This window comes from Ammodytes marinus (assembly GCF_949987685.1).
Source record: "Ammodytes marinus genome assembly, chromosome: 15".
NCBI lineage: Eukaryota > Metazoa > Chordata > Actinopteri > Uranoscopiformes > Ammodytidae > Ammodytes > Ammodytes marinus.
The window spans coordinates 17,847,425-17,865,299 of record NC_137219.1 but is presented as its reverse complement, the minus strand read 5'-3'; the positions used below and the strand labels follow the sequence as shown (position 1 = coordinate 17,865,299).

Sequence of the window (17,875 nt, the reverse complement as noted above, 5' to 3'; positions counted from 1 at the left end):
CAAAGGGTGTTTTATAAGAGACAGATTTCTCTCAGTCATGCAATACACTACATTTTGAAGAATCATCTGCAAAACCTACTGTCCATATGAAAAACTTTTTTTTTTTTTAAACGCACATTCTCCATCTTGGCTTCTGTCACATTGAGTCCAACAGCAATATCGCCTCCCTAATGGCTCCCATCAGGAGATAAAACTAAATAAATAATTGTCTCCTTCGCTTTGTTTACCCCATCTGCAACTCTTTGGTGGCAGGCGAGTCGCCAATGCTATCCATCTGACAGCCACATTGACAGGAGTGAATGTTAAAGAATGTCATCAGATTCAATGGACCGGATTCATGAGTTTAGTTGTCGTGCTGTGCATGACCCAAACACAAGCTCTGGAAACTTCTGCCGAAATCTTCACATTTGTTATTTTTATTCTCAGGTTGCTCGTCTCAAGTTGAAGACAAAGCGGTGACAAAAAGATGCAGTTTAAATACATAAATCTGTTTTTCTCTCTCCCCGTAAACCTTTTGGTGTCTCCGTCAACTTATCTTTAAGTCTTTAATACTTTTACTGCACTTAACTAAGCTCTCTGTCGGTTAAGGCCACTGCATAAGCCAGTTGTCCGACATAGTGAGTGCATGACATCATGATGTGTGCCCCCAATTGATTGTCTTGCCTTTTTGCAGCCTGACCCATAACAAGACCCCTGGTTAGCAAAAGGTCATTGGTCATGACCTTAATGTGTTTGGTTTTATCCTGCACAAATACATAGTAACACCAGGGCCAGAGCATAGTCTGTAAAACGACTCCATCAAACTCTGCTGGACTCTATGAGGAGTGAACATCATCCTCCTTTCATGATAAGCATTTGTACAAAGAGGAAGCCGCAAGTTATTATCAAAGACATGTAAAATGTGCTGGCTAAAAGTGTGTTCTGTTTGTGATAGTATCAGTTTATAAGGCCTTGACAGCTCACATAAACTTTGAAACTGTTGTTATTATGATACCAAGCCTGTCATCTAGTGTTGGTGGGTGGGTACTGCAGGAAAAAAATAGTTTTTATAATGAGGAGTGCACATTATGGACACTGTATGGATTTGAGGGCTATATTTCTGGTTTGAGTCTCCCTGTTATGTTCTTTATATGCCAGTCTGGTATGCCCCTTTTTCTGATGTTGCTTAAACTCTTGGAAGTTTCTGCTATGCAGTAGCATTCAGAGGTTATGTAAGGTAATGTGTTATAACAATAACACATGTGAGCACTGTGGGAACTAGCAGGGAGAATAAGCACAAGACTGTGGGGTCGCATATGGACCAAATTTGGGATACCCAAGCATATTTACAGTAACATCATTGTGTCTAAAGATGGGGGTTCTAACCATCTTTGCTGTATCTCTGTAGCTTTTCTCACACTATGGTAAATCAACTTCACTGAATAATTCACTTTATTTTCAAGTAGGGAATTTTGGGACATCTTCTCACAAGTTGTAACCATTTATCACATCCAAATGGAGCCAAGTGTTAAAGGCCCAATTGTGAATAACTTTATCTGAAGTACTTATTTGCTTTTAGTGTTACGACAACTCATGCCCTCAGCTTCATTCCATCTCTGCTTTTGCTTATGAACAAAAAGGCTTTATTGTCCCACGAGGGAAATGAGTTTGGATAAAACATCCAACACATACAAACACTGACATGCCATTAAAACATAAACCATTGAGACAGCATTTATTCATTTGTTCAAAATAAGGCGTAAGTGTAGAGTGAAGCTGACCTCCACAGAGTTCAAAGATCGTGTTTAAGTACAGAGCAAACCTGCAAGCCCTGGTGGAATTACAGTCATTTGTTCACATTTACCTTTGGTAAAAACATCTGCAGCTTTCCATACTCTATGTATGGCATTGTATTTGGGGTAGTGGGGATTCACTAAGGGGTACAAATATTATCCACTGGACATAACTTGTTTTTATTCCTTAATTCACCACATATGGATACTATAAAGATAACATGTTTGTTGTACAATTTAAACCATGCTATGGATTGAACATACTAGGCTAAACTCTTAGAAATAAAATTCATATTTGATGATACCTCAGTAACGTAAACCTGATTAGTCTCCAGGCGATGACTTACATGTGTGTTCCCTCTGCATACTTCTGCAGGTCGGCCTGCATTCCTTTGGCTCAGAGCTTCGTTACGTGGCAGAGGGGTAAGGGGAAGCCTTTTATCTCAATCCCAATGACTTTACAGGGCATTTTCCTCCCCTGTGCCATTGTTACCTCCTTAGTCAGTGAGGTCAAGGGCAAGGACGGTAGAATATCAATATGAGTAAACAAACCAAAAAGTGAGCCATGTGCTGTCAAGCCCATTGGAGCCGTTGAACAAATCTTGCTCTAGGCAGTTTGACACGTCTGCATTTTGTGCCAAAATGGCAACAACAGGGGACACATGTGGAACTGACAAATAAATCCTACTAATTTGCTCGACTGCCAGCTGTACATGAGTTCTTCATCAAACTTTCTAGACCAGTTATCACATGGAGAATGGTATGTTTTATAAGTACAGAAGCTATTTTATTTGTTTTTCTAATGTATAAAACCAAAATATATATGAGATATATATGAGAACATGAATGAGATTTGACAGATATGTTTCCAAAGATGGCAGTTTGACGTTCACATTTTGTCCAAAGATAATACATGCTAACAGGCCTCTATAAAAATGACAATCATTTGTCAGGAAATAGTAGCTGTTGAATAAGGGTACAATTGAAGTTGCATCCAGAGCACATCAATGTGCGTAAAGACTAAAACTATGTCTCATTATCTCTGTTTATATGTTAGCCATAATACAATCTAATTAAACTACAATAAAAAAGCAGTGACTCCAAGAAGCAGGCAAATCAAGCTGTAGGTGGCGCTGCGTATAGAGTGAGATGGCACCTTGATAGTGATTCCCGGCCTGCAGCGATCACAGCCCTCGCCACAGTAGAAGCAGGAGTTCAGGCTGCGAAGAACATCTGAGTTGTATGTTCTTGTTGCTCTTCTCGCTGTGAGACAGGGAAAATAATCATGTGGTTCGAATGATATTGCCGTTTGTTTGTCCAAAAGAAAGCAAATTGTATTTCAGTTTCAGGTTTTTACATCATACTACATTATGAAATTACAGAAGCAATACTCACTAGGTTCATAGTAGTCGTAAACGCGCACCACAGCATCCTGTACACGGGCCACTTTGTAAACTCTGACGATTGGAAGTGTGATGCAAACCTCCGACTCGGTAAGCTGCGAATGGGACCAGAATTGTGATTGATGACATGTACTTAAACACGATATAGATCATTGTGAATTAAAGAATCTAGAGGTGTGAGGGGAGAAGTCAGTGAGAAGTGCAAAAACTATTAAGCAAAATATTTTCCTACATACTGTAGCCTTTTATAAATATCAAAGAACAAAAAAAACATCTTCTCTGATAAGCAAGTGGCCACTTAGCATTAAAATATACTGTATTGCTTCATCTGTGGACCTGATATTATATTATATTATATTGATATTTCTAGACTGAACACAAACTTTTTTATGTAATAAATATATACATTTGACATAAAATATGAGTATTTTGTAATCGTACACCAGAATTATATAGACTTTGAAACTCATTTTGACAATGTGGGAAATAAAGAAAATTTAAATAATTGCCTAAATGTCTCGAATTCAGACCGGGTTCTTTGGCTCCACCCATTGACCAATAAGATTGTGTCAGGTCGTTTTGGTTTCACAAAATGTTTGTACAGCTTAACCTACAACGTCAACTCGTCTTGCCTGGTCAAGAAATTATGTTGTGATGAAACACTTACCGAGTCTAGGTAGAGGATGATTTTCTCAGGCAGTATCTCCACCTGCTTGACAAGCTCTGTGGGCGCATTGGCTCCAGGGGAGAGAGTGAACCCACTGAGCATGCTCACATCCATTATAGCCATGCCTGTACGAGATATCACCTGATTGTTCTTCAATCTGGAAAGGACAAAAGCAACAGGTCACATTGTCTGCGTCCCTTGTTTTACAGGATAGTTTATACGTATGACAACACAGATTCTGATTCTGTCATAATTACAGGCATACTTTAAAACAAATGTTAGAAAGAAAATGGACTTGACATTAAGGGTCTATCTGTGTTTTAGTTCTTACCTGGTGCATATAGACAACAGCATGTGGTCGTGGTCCCTTTCCTCAGTAACATTCACATGTAAGGAGAAACCCTCCTTGTCTGTAGCGTGCTGGGGGTTCTGTGAAAAGGCTTTGCTCTCCAGGTTGTAAAAGACATTCATCTGGGAAGGATTCATGGCGGTGTTTAAAAAAAGGAACATAAAGATGATAAAGTACAAACGCCTGAAGGTCGCAACAAAAACAGTGTCTGCTGCTCTCCTTTCCATGAAGCAAAAATAAAATAAAGATCAAATCTCTCTCTCTCTCTCTTTTTCCTTGTTTGAACATCAAAGGGCACTGAATGACAATAGGTTGAAATCAGGATATGTTACAGAGAGCGGGTCTGGTGGAGGAGAGGAAAGGTTGTAATATTGAACATAGTGAAGAGTTTAAACTTCCATTCAGCCCCTCCTATTCTTCTGAGTGATATTATCAACAGGATGCACTAAACTAAAGACAGGACTTCAAGCTACAGTATGCGCTCCAGATGTTAATTGCCCGGAGTACATTGTCCTCATGCGATGTTTGCATTTAGCTGTTTCGGGTTTAGCATTTACAATACAACACATTGTGCCTCACAACTGCTGCGTTCAATTTACTGTGCTCATGCTCCAGTTGTCAAACGGTTCTTTATATTGAGCTGCACACATAGGAAGTATACAAACCTTCCTGCATTGTAAGTTTAGAGTTGCAGTGTTACCTTTTCCTACCCTAACCCATGGACACGTATAATTCATAGTAGCTAACAGTTAATACATTCAAATAATTAGCTCAGACATGGAAGAACAGTAAAATCGTATAACTGTACCTGAAATATTGCAAATCCTTTTCCTTCCATGTTTATATCTAGGTACAGATCTTTGTCAGCATTAACCTACGACACAAAAGCAGGAAAATAGATGAAGAAAAAACAGAAAAAGCACTGGATGACAGCAGTATAGTCACGTAGCAGAGTCACAGCATCATATAACATATCCAATAAATCCAATCATATATAAATGACACAATAAGCATGGGATTCACCCCAGATCTATTACCTCCCAGCTCTGATACCTCTGGTAGGTGGTGGAGTTTATACGAATCAGTGCCCCAAAGGAAGAATTGTGGGCCGATATATCGAGCGTAAGGTCAATGGAGTTGGCACCACTGAAGGCAGCGTAGTAAGACAAAGCCTGGATGGCAACTACTGTGTCCTGAGGGAGAGAAATGGTACTAGGTCAAAATACAGGAATCCGGATTGTATGTTGTGGGATTCTTCTTTTTCAAATATGGATGCAATCCATTAACAAACTGAATATGTATATTTTATATTTCAAAAGGAAACAGGTCTATGTTGTATTTGCAGCTGCATAGTTAAATTTCAGTTTCAGGTGTGGTGTCACCTGTGTGGTTCTGTAGCCTCCTAGATGGTTCATCTGCTTGCTTAACCATTTCAAGAGTGCGAATGCTTCCACAAAGCTGAGGCGCTTAAAACGAGCCAGCAGCACATAGGAAGCCATCTCGATCATCGCTGAGCGTGTCTGCCAGCCATGTGAGTCCAGGCCAGCTGAGGATGTCCACATGGTGACTCCATCTATGGAGCAAAATCAAAGGCAAGAATTTTCAATATTTGTACACATACAACACATTTACCGTGCTGCACAATTAAAAATTGTCTTTTGGAATGTACTCAGACAAAGTGCTGAAACTTTGTTTATTTTTGTTTGGCTTTTGCTCTTCTTCCAGAAGAATCTGGATCCTAACTTTTAGACTGACAAGAGTCAAGTTTTGTAGATTGGTTTGAAAATGACACCCACTGCTCAACCACAACCATGCTAACAACTGACCAGATGGTGTTAGAAAACAGAAACTACCTACCAACTGCCCAATGAAAGACATCGGAACCACTTGTTGAAACCTTTTTTTAACGAGCAGCAGGTAAAACAATGATTAGTCTGTGTTTAGTAGTCACTATAGCAACATGTTTTTTCTAGTTCCATAATCACTGGTGGTAGAAAACTCCTGTTCGACCTCTCACATGTGGCGTGCAGCAACCTCTTTGCATCAATTATTTTAAAATAATTTTGGAACCCTTGTTTTTTTAGCCACACTCCTGAACATAACACAAGACAACCTTAACATAATTACCTCTGATGTCAGCTCTCCTTCCTAGCTCATCCAGGGCAGTGTCAGCCACAGGACTATTGGCCAGAGCTAGAGCGTAGGCCACCAGACACAGGCTGTAGTTACTGACCCCTCCACTGGACACTTTGTCCTCTAGATACCCCCGGGCCAGGGATACATTCCCTTGGTACGTGTCCTTCACACAGACAAAGGATTTTTAATCAGCCGATGTCTATTTCTCTAACAGAGAATTTACAGACCCCTAACTCACCAAAAAGGTGTCATCATCCAGCAGTGCTATTAGCACATAGGCAGTGAGTGCCACTGGGCCATTGTCCAGTCCTTCCTGCATCTCCGTGTGAATCAACCTGCCCACCTCACGGAACTCTCCCTGGGGCCCCTGGCTTTTCAAGAGCCAAGTCAGGGCACTCATCCGCACACTCTGGTCTATAGACATGTAGGGCTGAGCCTGGAGGAAGCACCTCAGCACGAAGGCCGTCAACCTGGGACCAAAGAAAGGATAAGCAGCGTTAGGCAGAGAAATTGGAAAAATGTAAATCCTCAAAAAAATAGTGTGGTCTCAAAAATGGTAGAAGGTTGCAAAAAAAAAAGAGGGGAGAAGCATATTTTAACCAGGGCAGAGCATGATGAAGTGAAATAGTTCACAACTATCATTACATTGGGGACGTACCATGTGCTACCAGGGCTGGCTGCAAAAGCACTGAATGAACCATCGTCTCGCTGGTAGGACAGCTGAGTCTGGTATCCTAAAAGAAGAGGATATTATTATAATGTGTTAACATTGTACACTGTGCATTAATACTTGTGTTAAGGCTGCTTACCTTCCAGCATGAAGCCCAGAGCCCTGTTCCAGATCTCCTTATTCTCCGGAGTCGACTGGCCCAGGTACTTGAGAACATAAAGGCTTGGCGCAAAGTTGATCATGTTCTGCTCCCCACAACCAAGAGGCACCTCAACCAGTGAATCCAAGTCTTTGATGACCAAGGCCATGATATCGCCTGTGCAAAGCAAAACAGGAGGGAAGGATTTAACTGTTTCACAACAAATCATTTCTTAGTTTTGCGACTAGGTAGCCCAAATGAAGGAATGTACCCTGAATCTTAATATTTCTACCCACCTTTGCCATCATTGTACTATTTAGGGAACTGATATTTGTGTATGTTCTGGTATTAAGAAGCAGCAGTTTAACTAAATCAGAAGTGCTTTCAGGAATACTCATAAAATGTATGTTTCTCTTTAGCAGTTCCAATGTGGCATCCATTGACTTGTATCCCTTTGAAATGTCCACTTGAAAAGTTACAGCACCGATTTACAAGTTGCAAAGTCTGGAAGATCGGAGAGGAAACTATAAAACCAGTCATCACAGGCAGAACGCTACACTGGAGGGAGAATCTCCAACCTGCACACAAACTCACTATCACAACAAGTACAGAAAACCACACAGTTGGCCCCCACTGAGGAAAAATGACGAGGCCTGCCTTTTGTAGCATAACAAATACCAACCATCCCTCAACCTGAATGGAGCCAAGCCAAACAGCCCGACAGCTGTTCAGAATTTGCCCGCCATAAACATTCCTGATTGATGTCCATCATTTCCATTATTCAAAATCCAGTACATTCAATGTTTTTCAGACAGCGCTAAGTTTGATGCGCACACAACCCGTTGCTCTAAACACATTAGCCGAATTCAAGCACTTATTACACATTCCTAATTGACTAAACTGTATACATGAAGGGCACTCAGATGGAACTGACACTGGCACAACGGGGAGGACAAATGGTAGACGTACCAAACGCTGCCACATGGACCCTCTGGCTGCCCGGCAACACATCTGGTGGAAAGGAGTAGGAGACGGATCTGGAACTGTTGTCTTTCACTGGTAACAGCTCCAGGAACAGAGTCTCTGAGATGGACTGTTCAACTCCCCCGGGCTTCAGGAAAATTTAAGTAATTCACGGTTATCATAGGATTTGCCGTATGCCACGCGGCATGGTGCATTCCATGCTGCATCCTTACAGTATGTCTGAATACACTTTATTACAGAGACATGCATAGTCAGCAGCTTCTTGGCTACGGCCCTGCTATTCTCAACCTCACCAAGTTAGACATGACACAGTACATTCATAGATATTATCCAATGTTTCCATCATACCACACCTTCACAAGCACTCTCCAAACAAGGCTGTCGGAGGCCTCCGCAGATACGGCGTCCACCGTTATTTCCATCTCGCCCAGAGCCACAGGCCTTATAGGGAACATCGCTGGGGCGGACATATGACTCCATATGGTGAGTTTTTGGGCATTTATTACCAAGAAATCCCCTCTTTCTGCCAAAACAAACTCAAAGGCCTCGCTCTGTGCTAGCAGCACAATGACCTGTGGAGAGAAACATGTAAAAGAGCACAGGAAATTACTAAAACAAATAATGTAACTCTGTCTGTGCGCCATAACTAAATGTAAGGGACAGATTATTGGAAGATACTTATCAATTATCAGTTAAGAAAAGTAATACTTTAGCAACCATTTTAGCCAGAATACTCTAAGAATTTAGTCCCACCTCTATGTCGTGCTCTAAATGGTTGATGATGTTCGCCTCCAGCACAATCTCCTCGTGTCTAATGAGGTATGATGGCACATCCAGAGACAAGGAAAAATCTTTCGATACGGTCAACTGTGAATGAGAGAACATAAATGAATTGAAACACAAGTTCGACTCAAATTGTTAGCAGTGGATATTACAATTTAAGGGAGGTGGGGTCCTAACAGTAAGTTAGAGCGTTAAAGGGCCTCATACTACTGTAGACATACACTTTTAGTTTAGTCAATGAGATTAGATTTCTTTCAAAGATGTAGCTTTGTCACATTGATATACTGTATAATGGCCATTCTAGCAGTGTGGGTGTCCAGGGATGGTGATATCAGACTGTAAGACCGCCATTTTAGTCTAGATGAAACATCTGGATATGCACAACTTTTTGTGCAGACATTCAGGGTTTCATCTGTGTGTGATCCTGGCACATGGAACACACCTCCATGTCCCTTTCACGATTAATAGTAATACATTTGGGGATCCCATGATGACATGTTCTTCTTCCTTATTGGGTTAAGATTTCAATTGGTCCTTTATGAACAAATACCTGCAAAACTAAATACATTCCCATCAGCCTCAATTGTATTTAGTATTTAGTGCTGAATAGCAAATGCTAGCATGCTACACACTGAACTAAGCTCTTTTATTGTGGGTATATGTTAGCATGCTGAGGTTAGCATGTACTGTAGCTCTGTACCTTAGCTCTGCCTAAGTACAGCCACACAGAGGAACTAACATGGCTTTGGCTTTTTTATTTTTTTAACATAATTATTACCCCCAAAATTATCATCATCTTCAAAAAAATAAAAAATATATAGGGGAGAACGGGGTAAGTAGGCACACTTTTTACTCTAGTGAGAATTGCTCATCACCAAAACATCTGTCAATAGCCATTCCTACATTAAATTGAAGCTTGAGGTGTTGGCTAGAAATGTGTGTCTCTCTTTTTTTCCAACTTATTGTAATGAAGAAGTAATTTACCATCAAAGACACTCTGACACATTGTGACAACCAACCCCATCAAGGGGTCAGTTGTCACACACTATGGGGTTGTTTGTCACAATGTTATCTTAATGGGAAAAATCTTAAAAAGAAGGCAAGGAGGCAGGACCAAATTTGAATGTTTAATTGCATTGTCAAGTTGACAAATAGGCCTACATAACGTTCTGTAGCCTTGGCAGCTGGTCTAGTTTGGGATGCACTGGGTTGTTTTGATTTTGTTGCCCTTTTTTCTTTTGCTTGCTAGCTGCCTTTTCCTGCTCTATTATTTCCTTCTCTGGGGTGTCAGTGAGGATACAGCTTGACAATTTCTTTCGTTATTGGGTTCCTTTTCTGGCTGCAGCCTTGAGATAACATGTGACAACCAACCCCCCAAAAAATTTGACGACCAACCCCAACTTGAATTTCTTGCTAGCATCAAGGCCAACAACCATCTGACAACTAATTAGCTTGCTAACCACAATCTAAACTATAGTTTACCCTTCACACTTTCTGAGGGTAACAAGTGTTTTGTTATAAACCCATTGTGTAAAAGCCTAGAAGAAAAATACTGAGAAGCAAAATATTTGGAATTTGACATGAAAAACACAAAACATCCTCTCACCTGAAATGCAGCAGTCTAACTCCAAGGAAGTCTATGTATGTGACCTCTGATCCCAATTCTGGACCTTTTTTATATCAACATTTCAGAGCTAGCGCGCTCTGGTGGCGAGATATAACGAATGTGACATCCAACCCATGTGACAAATTACCCCGTTCTCCCCTACATATATGTATATATAGTAGTACATCATAATTTTTTGAAAAGGGAAACAAGATATGTGGGAAATACAAGCCCAAAATGACATTTGTATACATCACTTGTACACAAAGGCACGTCCTGAGTTACCTTTTGTGGAACATGAGTGAAACCCAAACCCAGACTGTCTGACATCACCAGTGCAACAGCTCCCAAAGAGGTAACCCCATCCGGCACTGTTATTTTCTCACTTGTCCATGTTTTATCACTGATATAAACAAAAACAAAACATAAAACACATTTCATTTCCCACGGTTTGTTTTATTTGCCCTTAATTATGTGTTTGACTGAATACTGATCCTACATTAAAGTCACCTAGCCACTTCCAGCACATGTAGCCTACCTTTCTTTTCAGCACTTACCTAACAGAAGTGTCTAACCACATCAAGGATTCAGTGGCAACCATCCAATGGCTCCAGTACTTTTTCACCATTAGGGTATCTCCTTCTGCAAACCCCAAAAAGAAGAAATTAGAGGAATCTCTGACTGTACTTAGAATAGGTAGTCAAAAAGTGAAATTGTAGGACCAATCGAGTATAATAAATGGCCACAAGAGGGACTCCTAATAGAAAGTAGATGACTAGGGTAGTGATCTATTAAGTATACCAGTTGTGGGTCCATCAGGCTGCTTTTTCGGATATAGTCTGCCATTGGTCAGTATCCTAATATTGCTTTCCTGTGGTGAGAAAGACACAACAAAAAGATGACAACACTGGTAAATATGTTAAAGTCGCTGCTAAAAACCCAACTAAAAACGGTTCATTTCTGTAGATGCCCGAGGGAGATCTGGCTTTCTAAAAATGGTGTAATCTACCAGACACGATACATGCCGCCAGTGTCTTAAGACCGCCCGGCTTTTTTCATTCATCCTGCATCGATCAATAACCCTCAGGTCCTCCAACCAACACACTAGAGTTACCAACTCAGAAACCTCACATAACAAAGCAGAAAGATAGGTTTCATACAGACTAACAGGTTCAGTGGTCACAAACTGAAGTCTAATACAGTATCTAAATGTGTAAAGGAAGGAAGGGAAATCATTCATTTCCAGCAGATTAAGGATACTTGAATGACTAATCTTAAGAGCATCTAGTCGTCTGACTTCTTAAGGGGCTCACAGAAGTTTCAGGTATTCTTTGTTGCTCTTTTGTCTAAATGTATACACTTTGAAACCGTTAGGGTTTTGGTAAAGGAATTGGGTCATCAAACCTTCTCGTCTTTCAAGTCCTGGTCAGCCTGAGGGGCGTCATGGCGGGTTCCCATTACCGCGATTCCTACCTGGAACTTGGCAACTGCAGCGGTCACACTGAGCGATACTTTCTCACCTGGCTGGGCTTTGTCTTTGCTCCAGTTCACAGATACCTGGGGAAAACCAACACACAAACAATCACAGGGCAATGTCCAGGGGAATAATGCACCCGTTGGAGAAATATTATAGGATATGTTTTAGAATATAATAAATGAAAGTACATGGTTGTGTTGGTCGATGGGTATGTGCGCTGTGTCACTGGCGATTTCTCCGTCAGGGAGCATGCAGTAGACTGTGACAAAGGCCTCAGGGGACCAGGACAGGTGAGGGGTGAGGGAAAAAGAGGGGGAAGTCTCTGTCCCGGCGGCCACCACTTGACCTCTAGAGCTCACCTGGAAGTACAACAATAAAAAAGGAAGCATTTGTTCTTCCTATTTAACCACAGACCTCTTTGAATATTTCAATTAAGGAAGTAAGGTCTATAAGTTCCTAGAAAATATAAATATAAATCTCCAATCTGGGTACCAACACAACACGCATCTACATACAGGCCAGGAAATGGAGTGCATTTGGTTGGAAGAATTGAGTTTGTGATTTCATCACACCAAACAATTATAATCAACTCTGTAGGCTACTCAATAATGTTTGATTTTGTGTAGGCAATCAATTCTAATCATTAACACATCAGAATGTTTTGTTTTCAGAATGAGGAGACCTTTCCCAGATAATGGGAGAAATGGATCACCTTCGCCGCAAAAGATGAGGACACTATCATAATTGATTCTGGATATATTATGGTCAATGGACACAAAGACATGCAAATGTACCTCACTTGGCTCCCATGCTATACTCATTTCCACTTTTATTTTGTAGAAAAAAAAGAAAAAAAGAGCTTAAATTGTTACAAATAAAAGACAACAGAAGAAACACTGCAACTATAAACAGCTAACACAAAACATTTTGGCTTTTAATCTGAAGTACGTGTTCAACTACCCCTTAATGTATCTACATTCGATACTCGCGGTTCTTGGAACATTTTCTACAATCAAGTGTGACTTCTACAAGCTACACACTTTCAGTAAGGTTCTTATGGTCGACATGCAACATGTCATTAATAAAGGTAAGGTTATTTAGTGATGACATATCATTGTTGACCAAACATACCACAAAGTGAAGCTTGGTTGGTTGAAAAGTGCTCTCCACATCTAGTTGAAAAGGCAAACCAATCTGGAAATTAAAAATGAATTATGCGCTAGAGTTTTAATGAACAACATAATTAATGGCTGTTTGCAATATTATGCCTAAGTATTTGTTTCAAGTTACCTGTGCAGGTATTGTGTTCATTGGGGAGATCTGAATATATGAGCCATTAGGAGAGGTGTAGTTATTGTAGACCCTCAGTGTCTCCTCGCTGGAATGGAATCTTGCCTGAATATACACAAGATACAGTAAATGTATGAAGTGTGTTCTCTGTGCTTAGGTGTTTTAATACATACATTAAGGACAGTAAACATCACATGGGGAAATCTGTTTTGGAGTCTTGGGATGTTTGCTCTGACTTAAGTTTATAAATCATGGGGTCATTTTCTTATTGGCAAACGTGTATAAACCTACTGTACTGAAACTACTCGTCTTACATGCACCGAAACTGTTTTTCCCGGAGGACCCACATTCCAGGTCCTGTAAATCAAAATACTAACCCGGATAAAAAGCATCTCTACTTGATCCTGTAATTCAAACTTGATGTTGATGTTCCCGTCCTCAGGCACGGGAAGTGTCAGAGTTGTTGTACGTTCAGCGTCTGTCGTGGATGTCCCCTGAGTGACTTCAATCACAGCAGAATGTTTTAGATCCGATGAGCTGAGCGGCTTTCGGTCATATGTAGTGATCCTTAGCTGTGGAATAGAGGCAGAGGAGGGTTCAGTATTTAACTTGTGGAAATAACTGTTTTAAATGGACAGAATGATAATTATTTCAGAGCCGGCCCGAGGCATAAGCGAACTAAACGGCCGCTTAGGGCCCCCGACTGCCTGGGGGGCCCTTAAAAGAAAAAAAAAAATAATAATTTTAGTTTGTGTGTTTGATATTAACATCATACTATGCAAATGTGAGTTATCATACAAAAAAAGGAATACAATGTTTTGGTCTAGATAATTAATAGCCTAAAAATTTAATCAGTTTATCTGGGAGGAAATCCGAAATTATCTGATCATGTCTCGTTCACATCCATGCACAGTGTGAATTGAGTTTATTTTAAAATAATTGGAAATGGGGCTGCCCTCAGTTGCCCAAGATACAGTAGCTGGACAACAGAGTTCTTCTGCTTCGTTCCTCACACTGCATTTAAATGCATTCACTATATTACAGAGAAATATGTCCCGTAAAAGAAAAAGAGCTCCAAGCCCAACCCATAATATTTTATTTTATATTAATATTTTTATGGAAAATCCATGTGTCCTTCTTCAATAGCTTCTAATTGATTTGACCCAGTGTCTCCAAATTATTTGTTCACACAAAATTTCTCAGATTTAGCCTCTTAATTTTCCTTTCAAAGTGCACCAGATTCATGCATTTCACTTTAAAAAGGTTAAAAAAATCTCCCCCGGACCTCCCTAGGAGGGTCTGAATCTCGGCTGTCTAATATTTTCGCACAGCCACACAGTGGAGGCACTAGCGGAAAACACTGGGTGTGTGAATTATATTTAACAAAGATCTATAGTTTCAGCAGCGCTAACATTGGAGAGGGGCCCCCTAATCATATTTTGCTTAGGGCCCCCTAAAGGCTTGGGCCGGCTCTGAATTATTTACTCACTATGGTAGAGAAGTTTAAAGATGGCTTTAGTGTAGATGGAACATCATGAAACTTGAGCTGGAACGGGTTCCTCAGAAGGTGGACTTCCACTGTTTTGTTCACTTTAAATCCTTGGGTGACAAGGGATGATGTAACAGTGAGGATGATGAAAAGAGTTGGGAGAGGATGTACCTGAGATGCATACTTTATGTAAATCAGCATAATTAAAAAAATATATCTCACCTGTGGAGTTGTCAGAAACATAGGCAGCAATATTTAAACGACCGTCACTGCTGACTGACGTATGCAGGGCTTGAAGTAGATCTTTGCTGAAGTAAAACTGTGTTGACCCGTAGATCTGGAAAAAAAACAACAGTCAAAAGATAACCCATACCGTTTAGCTGTCTGAAAGCTTCGATTCTACTTGTAGTGTCCATTCTTTGTACAAATGAGCTATAGGGACAATCAAACCATACCTCTTTGGTTTGTTTTTGCACGAATGCTTCATTGTGCATATCAGATGCCAGATTGACTGAGACCGTTACTGTTCCCGATACAGGCTGTCCACTGGAGTAACTACAGGGGGGAAAAGTACTACTGTTTTCTTGCTTAACATATGTGTAAATATCATATTATTGATTTGAATTAGCCCATTGAACTCACAGTGCTCTCACTGATCCTGTGATGTCACTTCCCACAAGGACCTGTGGCGGTGTCTTGAGCAGCAATTCAAAGTGAGGACCCTCTGCAACAACAGTCAGTTAAATAACGAGAAAGGCAGTGATTACGTTATCCTACCAACACAACCAAGATTTTATAGCCATGCTAGCAGCTCTGTGAGGCTTGGCTTAGGCACTAACATCAACATGCTAACATTTGCACAATGACAATGCAAACAAGTTGTCCTTTTGAAGGTAGGTTTATCATCTTGTTCACCATCTTGGTTTGGCGTGTTAGCATGCTCACATTTTGCTAGTTGAGACTAAGCAAAATGTACACCTGAGGCTGCTGGGAATGTCCTTAGTTTTGCAGGTATTTGGATCATATAACAAACCCAGTCCAACCATGGACAAATAAGAATTTTGACCAAGCACTAACAGAAAAGTTAGCTAAACACAAAGTAGTTAGAATGTATATTCTAGGTAACTTGGATATCAACCAAATTTCAGGGAATCCATCCAGTAGTTGTTGAGACACTTTATTAGAAGTCTACATGGAAACCATGACGGTGACGCTAGAAGAAAAGTAAAAGAGGATCCCCGAATTAGTATGATTCGTCCAATGGGGACCAATAAAATGTCTAATACGTTCATGGCGTATTTAGGTTTTGATCAAAGTGATGGACTGGCCAACCAACCAACAAACCATCCAAGGTGCCATCCTTCAGAGACACTATCATGGCAAAACTTAACATTGCAATAAACTGATATATCTGTTACCGTCATGCTCCACAATGAATTCTCTCTCTTCATTCACGCCCTGGTAAGGAAAGGAATGAGAGGCAAAATGGGAAGATGCCTTTCTCATATAATTCAAATGGCAGTTCTGTTAAACAGCAAGCAATGCAAATGTAAAACCATTTCTCTTATTTTAAGCCTACTTTCACTGTGGTTGTAATCCCCCATTGTCCAAGAGGAGACGTCCGGGATAAACTCAATTCCTGCAACACAATCCCCAGATTCCCTGTAGACTCCCACCTGTCGACAACGTTCCCACTGGGATCCTGGCATTTGAATACAAGACTGTCAGTCAGACTTCCCACATCACCAGACACTCACACACACACACAATACCTGGCTAAACAGATACACTCAGGCTTTGTTGTTTCACACAGCCGAGTCGTAGACATACCTGTATAGAGATATTCACTCTGCCTTTGTAGGGATGGTTATTTAACTCAACAGACACAATTCTGACTTTGACGGTATCGCCCGGTTGGTAGTGGGATCTGTCCGTTTGAATGAAGGTGAGGACATTCCTGAGGCTGAAGCCAAGGTTGGTGGTGTCGGTGAAAATGAGGCTGTCCCCCCTGTAGCCCCTCACCGTCAAAGTAAAGAGGGAATTCTGGGTTATGGATCCAAGAATCTGAATTGACACATTTTCATTAACACATACATCAGGCTCAACAGGCTTTTCAAACATTTCTGAGTATTACTTTCTCATCCGTGATAAAGGGTTAGGACGAAAGAAGATCATTTTGTACTCACAGGAGGTAGTGTAACAATCCTGGTCAAACCTTAAGAACAAAATGATACTTTAGCGCTCTAAGAAGTCAGTAAATATGTGAATAAACCCTAAATCTTCGTGTAAGTGCAGTGTCACCTCCTTGGAAGTCCTCTGTTTGGGATACGTTGGTGTCGCCATGTGTCACTTCAGCCATCACCCTGCCAGGGTAGTCAGCAAAGACAGTAACAGCCAGTGGGGTGGGTGTCCCAGCATGCAACACCTCTGGAGCTGAGATCATAAACAATGCCCTATAGCAGAACGATGCATATCAGAAAATATGAACTGAGTAGTTAAACAAAAAATTGATTTGATTCTTATTTTATCGATGAATCATGTCGCTCACCCGGATGAATCCTGAGTCAAAACGGGTACAACAGAACACACAACTCCCAAAAACACAACCAACGTCAGGATCCCATCCATGCTTCTGTTTCCGTCCGCTTCACCACACGTTCCACTTTTGGTTCTGAGACCAAACTGACAGCGGCCACTTCATGGAGCTATAGTGACCCGGACATACGATTTACAGAACCCCTCCTCCTGTTGCATCACATGCTCATACACACCAGGGTGAAATCCCCTGTTATCACACATATTCTTTGTCACAAACACACAAAAGGATGATGTGAAGTGGGAGATGTTCAAGCACTCTTTACGCCTTTGCCCCAGGGGGATGCGTCTCATTTGTCCATTCAGGGTCTGACAATTCCCTTGTCTTGTCCAAAGCGCATAGAGACATTTGGGTGTATCTCTATCCATACAGAAATTAAAATAAATCTCAAATGCCAGACGGAATGCAAACCTGCATGCAGTCTGACACTAAACCACCAGGGAGTTTAATTCATGGCATTTTATCTTGACATAAATATGCTCTTTGAATTTATAATGTCTTTGTAATCCTTTTA

General features: G+C 40.8%; 1 protein-coding gene across 1 annotated transcript in view; it reads right to left on the bottom strand.

Moving 5' to 3' along the window:
- Positions 1-2,850: 2,850 nt before the first annotated feature.
- The window catches only part of LOC307261983 (CD109 antigen), a gene marked incomplete at its 3' end in the record, with an annotated part of 33,510 nt that continues 18,485 nt past the window's right edge, over positions 2,851-17,875 (bottom strand). The window contains exons 13-38 of the mRNA XM_080042716.1: positions 17,095-17,218; positions 16,596-16,829; positions 16,345-16,467; positions 14,988-15,102; positions 14,766-14,875; positions 13,675-13,848; positions 13,277-13,381; positions 12,175-12,345; positions 11,914-12,066; positions 11,311-11,380; positions 11,067-11,151; positions 10,795-10,912; positions 8,874-8,987; positions 8,474-8,692; positions 8,106-8,247; positions 7,137-7,313; positions 6,986-7,061; positions 6,566-6,797; positions 6,319-6,490; positions 5,574-5,764; positions 5,229-5,384; positions 5,000-5,065; positions 4,174-4,313; positions 3,843-3,999; positions 3,168-3,270; positions 2,851-3,035 (exon numbers count right to left, since the gene is read on the bottom strand). Coding sequence (XP_079898842.1) covers positions 2,851-3,035; positions 3,168-3,270; positions 3,843-3,999; positions 4,174-4,313; positions 5,000-5,065; positions 5,229-5,384; positions 5,574-5,764; positions 6,319-6,490; positions 6,566-6,797; positions 6,986-7,061; positions 7,137-7,313; positions 8,106-8,247; positions 8,474-8,692; positions 8,874-8,987; positions 10,795-10,912; positions 11,067-11,151; positions 11,311-11,380; positions 11,914-12,066; positions 12,175-12,345; positions 13,277-13,381; positions 13,675-13,848; positions 14,766-14,875; positions 14,988-15,102; positions 16,345-16,467; positions 16,596-16,829; positions 17,095-17,218 — 3,712 coding nt within the window. The remainder of the gene's footprint in view (positions 3,036-3,167; positions 3,271-3,842; positions 4,000-4,173; positions 4,314-4,999; positions 5,066-5,228; positions 5,385-5,573; positions 5,765-6,318; positions 6,491-6,565; positions 6,798-6,985; positions 7,062-7,136; positions 7,314-8,105; positions 8,248-8,473; positions 8,693-8,873; positions 8,988-10,794; positions 10,913-11,066; positions 11,152-11,310; positions 11,381-11,913; positions 12,067-12,174; positions 12,346-13,276; positions 13,382-13,674; positions 13,849-14,765; positions 14,876-14,987; positions 15,103-16,344; positions 16,468-16,595; positions 16,830-17,094; positions 17,219-17,875) is intronic.